This window comes from Salvelinus sp. IW2-2015, unplaced genomic scaffold (assembly GCF_002910315.2).
Source record: "Salvelinus sp. IW2-2015 unplaced genomic scaffold, ASM291031v2 Un_scaffold1641, whole genome shotgun sequence".
Lineage (NCBI taxonomy): Eukaryota > Metazoa > Chordata > Actinopteri > Salmoniformes > Salmonidae > Salvelinus > Salvelinus sp. IW2-2015.
The window spans coordinates 155448-162973 of record NW_019943055.1 but is presented as its reverse complement, the minus strand read 5'-3'; the positions used below and the strand labels follow the sequence as shown (position 1 = coordinate 162973).

Genomic DNA, 7526 nt, shown 5'->3' with positions numbered 1-7526 from the left:
GTACACTGCCAGTTATTCTCGCAATTACTGGCATCCAAAATACCACAGTCACTGCATTACTGCATTTTTACTGCGCTATCAAAACTGCAATAGCTACCCCAGAAGTTGCTAAAAACCATCTATCAGAGATGTTTGTGAGTGACTTTATCATAGAACAAGCATTATAGAGAAAGTATCCGTTCATTCTCCAAACCCAAAGTCAATGTAGTAGGAGAAAGCCTAACTCTCCAGTTTCCAAACTGTCATCACTGTTGACAAAATGCTTGATTGTTATTCTGTATTTTTCCTAGCTAGGATAAAACAAGTGCAACTGCGTGGGAAGTTGGGATGTGGCTGACTGGCAGGCAGCAACAGCAGGATCGCCATCCTTTTTCTGCCTCTGAGATGGTTGCATGTCGGGGAGAATGGTGGACTACATAGCCCTCTCAGGACTAAGGCCTTGTTTCAAGTACTTCAGAAATCCTTCTTCCCTTCCTTCCTTCCATGACATAATCACTGACCTGGATTGGTGAAAGTAATAATTATACCCATCCAATCACTTATCTCTATGTTTACTTAAGAAAGGAAGTATGGGTGAATATTTCTATTCTATAAATATTGGAGCAGGGCCCATGTCCTAGTCCTGGCTGAGTGGTGAGGTCAACCACATGAGGTCATGGCTTAAACATCTCTGATTGACAATCGGCCAGTCTTCGACCCACACTGTTATTCTCCAGTGTTGCTCTGTGTGTGTGTGTGTGTGTGTGTGTGTGTGTGTGGGTGTGTGTGCGTGTGTGTGGGTGTGTGTGCGTGTGTGTGGGTGTGTGTGTTGTGTGTGTGTGCGTGTGCGTGTGAGAGTCTGATGATTTATTTAATGCATTGTTTGGCTTATCTTTTATTTTAATCGTATTAAGTCATTTAACTAGTATGCTAGAAGAGGAAACATCTTGTTCATGTTTTGTCCCTCACCCACGTTACAGCCTTATTCTAAAATCGATTAAATTAATACAAAAATACCATCACTCAATACCCCATAATTACAAAGCAAAAACAGGTTTTTCCAAATTTTTGCAAATGTATTACAAATAAACATGAATACCTTATTTACATAAGTCTTCAGACCCTTTGCTATGAGACTCGAAATTGAGCTCAGGTGCATCCTGTTTCCATGGATCATCCTTGAGATGTTTCTACAACTTGATTGGAGTCCACCTGTGGTAAATTCAATTGATTGGACATGATTTGGAAAGCACACACTAAGCACACAGCCAAAACAACACAGGAGTGGCTTAGGGACAAGTCTCTGAATGTCCTTGAGGTGCCCAGCCGAACCCCAGACTTGAACCCGATCGAACATCTCTGGAGAGACCTGAAAATAGCTGTGCAGCGACGCTCCCCATCCAAACTGACAGAGCTTGAGAGGATCTGCAGAGAATGTGAGAAACTCCCCAAATACATGTATGCCAAGCTTGTAGCTTCATATCCAAGAAGACTCAAGGCTGTAAACGCTGCCAAAGGTGCTTCAACAAAGTACTGACTACGTAAATGTGATATTTCAGTTTCATTATTGGGTATTGTGACGTCATTATGGGGTATTGTGTGTAGATTGATGAGGGGGRAAAAACTATTTAATCCGTTTTAGAATAAGGCTGTAAAGTAACAAAATGTGGAAAAAGTCAAGAGGTCTGAATACTTTCTGAATGCACTGTATGTAGTGGTAATCACACAGGATGCTGTGAAGAGAAATGGATGTAACGTAGTTGTGAATATCCCAGTGAGATTCTGTCTTTGTCATGGCGACGGTGGACAATGAAAAACAGCATGTTTAATTAGTTAAAGACGATGGAAGAGTGGTGGACACTCTATTGCGGGAACCAGATGTAGGTTTGGTATTTTGCATTCCATTTCAGAAATGTCACTAGTCTAACAACTGGTGAATAAATAAGCATTTGTCAAAAATGTTTATCCCAGATTTGGAGGATAGGCAAAACATGTAGCCATGCATATAAAAAGAACTAGACGGTGAGGAGGTGTTGCTGTCATAAACAGGGCAAACAGAAACTAGCACTAGGCGTAATCTGTGTGTGTGTGTGTGTGTGTGTGTGTGTGTGGTTGTTGTGTGTGGGTTGGGTTTTGTTGTGTGTGTGTTGTGTGTGTGGTGTGTGTGTCTGTCACTAGCGTAATCGTGTGGTGTGTGTTGTGTGTGTGTGTGTGTGTTGTGTGTGTCTTCACGTAGCTTAATCTGCTTTAGTGAAGTTTCATGAACCATCTTGGCCTATGATTCCGAATACCATTCAAGCACTTCTACGCACGCACGCACGTACACACACACACACATTGACACACACAAACTGACAGACACAAACTGACTCACGCACACACAACACCGACACATACACCGACACACACACACACACACTGGCACACAAGCACCACACTGACACACATGTGACACACACACGTGACACACACACACACTCGCATGTTAGAGGGAACCAAATATGTGTGACCCCAGCTATAAAGCTCTATGGCCCTGTGTGACCTCCAGCTGTCGTCTCCATTTCCTGGCAGTGGTGTGAACTGTTTTTATTGTTAATGAACTCTGTATGAACTTGTCCTCTGTTGTGAAACTATTGTGAACTGTTATGACCTCTTATTAACTCTCTATGAACCCGCAGTCAGGAGTAGAGGTTGACCGATTAATCGGAATGGCCGATTTAATTAGGGCCGATTTCAAGTTTCATAACAATCGGTAATTGTCATTTTTGGACACCGGTTATGGCCGATTACATTGCACTCCACGAGGAGACTGTGCAGGCTGACTACCTGTTACGCGAGTGCAGCAAGGAGCCAAGGTAAGTTGCTAGCTAGCATTAAACGTATCTTATAAAAAACAATCAATCTTAACATAATCACTAGTTGAGTTTATTTATTATTTATTGAGTTTATTTTTATTTTTACAGGGACAGTGCACATTAATCAACGTTTCAGTAAAAGTGCCGGTTTTAGCCAGCCGGCTAATTTTCAACCGCAGTCCCTGGGCAGGTTATTAAACTACACAGTTAACTACACATGGTTGATGATGTTACTCGTTTATCTAGCTTGTCCTGCGTTGCATATATTGGATGCGGTACCTGTTAATTTGTCATCAAATCACAGCCTACTTCAACAAACGGGGGATGATTTAACAAGCGCATTCGCGAAAAAAGCACTGTCGTTGCACCAATGTACCTAACCATAAACATCAACGCCTTTCTTAAAATCAATASACAAGTATATATTTTTAAACCTGCATATTTAGTTAATATTGCCTGCTAACATGAATTTMTTTTAACTAGGGAAATTGTGTCACTTCTCTTGCGTTCTGTGCAAGCAGAGTCAGGGTATATACAGCAGTTTGGGCCGCCTGGCCCATTGCGAACTGTGTGAAAACCATTTCTTCCTAACAAAGACCGTAATTAATTTGCCAGAATTGTACATAATTATGACATAACATTGAAGGTTGTACAATATTTAGACTTAGGGATGCCACCCGTTAGATAAAATACGTAACGGTTCCGTATTTTACTGAAAGAATAAACGTTATGTTTTCGAAATGATAGTTTCCGGATTTGACCATATTAATGACCAAAGGCTCGTATTTCTGTGTGTTTATTATAATTAAGTCTATGATGTGATAGAGCAGTCTGAATGAGCAGTGGTATGCACCAGCAGGCTCGTAAGCATTCATTCAAACAGCACTTTCCTGCATTTGCCAGCAGCTCTTCGCTGTGCTTCAAGCATTGCGCTGTTTATGACTTCAAGCCTATCAACTCCCGAGATTAAGCTGGCAATACTATAGTGCCTATGAGAACATCCAATAGTCAAAGGTATATGAAATACAAATGGTATAGAGAGAAATAGTCCTATAATTCCTATAATAACTACAACCTAAAACTTCTTGGGAATATTGAAGACTCATGTTAAAAGGAACCACCAGCTTTCATGTATTCTCATGTTCTGAGCAAGGAACTTATTAAACGTTAGCTTTATTGCACTTTTACTTTCTTCTCCAACACTGTGTTTCTGCATTATTTAAATAAATTGTTTCATTATTTATTTGAGACTAAATTGATTTTATAATGTATTATATTAAGTTAAAATAAAAGTGTTCATTCAGTATTGTTGTAATTGTCATTATTACAAATATATATATATATATATATATATATATATAAATCGGCCGATTAATCTGTATCGGCTTTTTTTCTACCTGGTTAAATAAAGGTGACATTTTTGGTCCTCCAATAGTCGGTATCGGTATCGGCGTTGAAAAATCATAATCGGTCGACCTCTAGTCAAGACTCCCTTTAAGAGCCCTCAGTAACCTCCAGCTGTCATGTCTGTCTTCCCTAACAGTGACGTGTCCCTGACGGCCGTGTCGTCCCTCCCCACGGCAGGGCTGGAGTCTCTCAGGGTGCTGATGGCCCGCAGCRCCTGGAACCTCAAGAAGCTTCCGCCAATCAAAACCTTCAAACACCTGACCACCGCTGACCTCACCTACCCCTCTCACTGCTGCGGCTTCAAGAACCTCAAGAAGAAACGAGGGTGAGTTAGAATAGAGATTCTATTCAATTACTAGAGAGGCTATGTCATACATTTTAGAGGCTATTTGAATTAAAGCTATACAAAGTATACAAATGTTGTGTGTAAATAGAAAGTAAGCATTTCTCTGTTGTATTAGGCGCATATAACAAATACAGTTTTATTTGAAAAACCTCTAAAATATATTATATGGATTATACATGTTTTATATTTTAGTCTAGAATATATTTATAATCCATATAATCTATTTTAGAGGCTATTCATACAGAACATTTGTATTTAACCTTTATAAACGATATAGTTTTTACATATTATGTTAACAGACCATAAATGTCTACATTTGAGTTTTCTTGAGAAGTGTTATTATATGATACAAGATCAGTACTTGTTGCATTTACAACTTGTCTAAGTCCTGTCGTCTGTGGCTCGACTGCATTGTTTGTATGGAATGTTGKCATATTGGCAGTTAATTTGAAAATGCACGGAATCATTGCAGTAAAACTGGCTAGCTAGCTAGCTAATAAACTTACTGTGCAGATCATCTTCAAATTCATTGTTTTACACAATATCTTATCACAGCACTGAGTGACCAACTCTCTTACCAAAATGGCTGATCTTTTTATACCGTCATAAAAAGGTTCATGTCCATTCTAATTCCTAATTCTACGTGAGTTCGTTTATATGGGAGATGTGAAAAGCCTTCGCCTGGTCCCAGACCTGTTTGTGCTTTCTTGCCAACAACTATGGTCATTGTCATTCCAAACATGACAACAACCATWTAAATTGACTATACAGCACGAACAGATCTGGGACCAGGCTAGAAAGGCTTGCAACTTGTGTTTGGTGATGTTTTTGTTGAGTTGCTGTTTGTGTGGTTAACACATGGTAATTTGTTATTCTGTCTAGGAGTTTGTAAATAAATAACACTTGGATCCTTAAACTGTAGACCCATAAACCTGATGATGATGATGGTTTGGTAAATGAAAAGCAAATTATAGAGTGAAGTAGCCTTACCAACCCTGGTACTGCACTGTAGTGTGTATTGTAGGCTTACCAACCCTGGTACTGTACTGTAGTGTGTATTGTAGATTTACCAAACCTGGTACTGCACTGTAGTGTGTATTGTAGGCTTACCAACCCTGGTACTGTACTGTAGTGTGTATTGTAGGCTTACCAACCCTGGTACTGTACTGTAGTGTGTATTAAAGCCTTACCAACCCTGGTACTGTACTGTAGTGTGTATTGTAGCCTTACCAACCCTGGTACAAGTACTGTAGTGTTATTGTAGGCTGATCAACCCTGTGCGTACTTACTGTAGCTGTGTATTGTAGGCTTACCAAGTCCCGTTGTACCTGTACTGCAGTGTGTATTGTAGGCTTCACCAAACCCTGGTACTTGTTACTGAGTGTGTATTGGCAAGCATTTACCAACCCTTGTTACTGTACTGTAGTGTGTATTGAGCCTTACCAACCCTGGTACTGTACTTAGTGTTATTGTAGGCCTGACCAACCCTGGTACTGTTACTGCAGTGTGTATTGATCCTTACCAACCCTGGTACTGACTGTAGTGTTATGTAGGCTGACCCATCCTGGTACTGTAGTGTATTGTGCATTGTTAGCTTTACCAAAACCTGGTACTGCTACTGTAGTGTGTATTGTAGGCCTTACCAAACCCTGGTACGTGTACTGTAGTGTGTATTGAAGGCATTACCAACCCTGCGTACTGCTACTGTAGTGTGTAATTGTAGCCCTTACCAACCCTGTACTGTACTGTAGTGTATTGTAGGCTCGACCAAACCCTGGTACTGAGTGTACTTGCTGCATGTAGGCTGACCCAATCCTGCCGTAAAACAGACAAAAAACTTGAAGCCCCCCCCTACACCTGGACTGGCTTGCGTCAGCTGTGTCTGCAGTGCGACGGTCTCCCTGGGTATCTATTGAACACACCATCTCTGAAGCCCCCCTCACCTGGACTGCTGGTACAAGCTGTGTCATGCAGTGGGCGCTCTCCCTGGATCTTTGAAACACACTCATCTCTGAAGCCCCTCACTGGACTGCTGGTCAGCTGGTGTCTGCAAGGGGTACTCCCTGGGAACTCATGAACACCACCTACTTCTCTTGAACCCCACCCTCACTGACTAGTAGTCAGCCTGTGTCTGCAGTGGGGTCTCACTGGGGATAAATTTTTGAACACACCATCTCTGAAGCCCCCCTCCACCTGAGACACGTGCTGTTCAGCCCTGGTCTGCCCAGGTGCGGGGGTCTCCCTGGTAAAACTTTACTGTATTGTTGCCATTGTAGGCTTACCAAACCTGGGTACTTTACTGTAATTGGCATTGTTAGGCTTACCCAAACCTGGCTACTGTACTGTCAGTGTTGCATTGTAGGCTGACCAAATTTCCTGCGTACCTGTACTGTATTGTGCATGTAGCTTACCAAACCTGGTACTGCTACTGTAGTGTGTATTGTAGAACTCTACCAAGAAACCTAGCGATACCACTCGCTAACTGTATCGTCTTGAAGCCCCCCTCACTGGACTGCTGGGTCTAGCGTGATTGTTGCTGGTAGATGGGGCTGACCGCCACTGGAACACCTGGACGCTGTGGAGCAGATGAGTACCTCTTAATTGGACTGTATTGCGTACGTCCTCTAGCCACTAGCCTCGCGTGCGTTACCTGTATGAACATTGTGAGGCGGTCAGTGCTGTATTTTAGTAATGCTTACTCTCTAAAACCCTCGGTCAGCGTATAAGCACATGCATCTTGCTGGCAACTGACATACAAGTTTTCCATGATCCGTTCTGAATTGTGAGGCGTTTTGAAAAACAGATGCCCCCACTATATGTCTGTGGTGTGAACCATTCCGGTCCCGGTAGTCCCTTTGGAATCGTTGAGCCAGTGAGGCTATATATATTCTGAACTCGACGCGCGAGTTTTGTGATTAGATCAAATGATTTATTTAGAT

At 41.8% G+C, this 7526-nt stretch overlaps 1 protein-coding gene across 1 annotated transcript in view; it reads left to right on the top strand.

Moving 5' to 3' along the window:
• The window catches only part of LOC112071556 (thyrotropin receptor-like), a 48023-nt gene that overhangs the window by 32892 nt on the left and 7605 nt on the right, over window positions 1-7526 (top strand). The window contains 2 exon segments of the mRNA XM_024139003.2: window positions 4378-4566; window positions 4642-4650. Coding sequence (XP_023994771.1) covers window positions 4378-4566; window positions 4642-4650 — 198 coding nt within the window.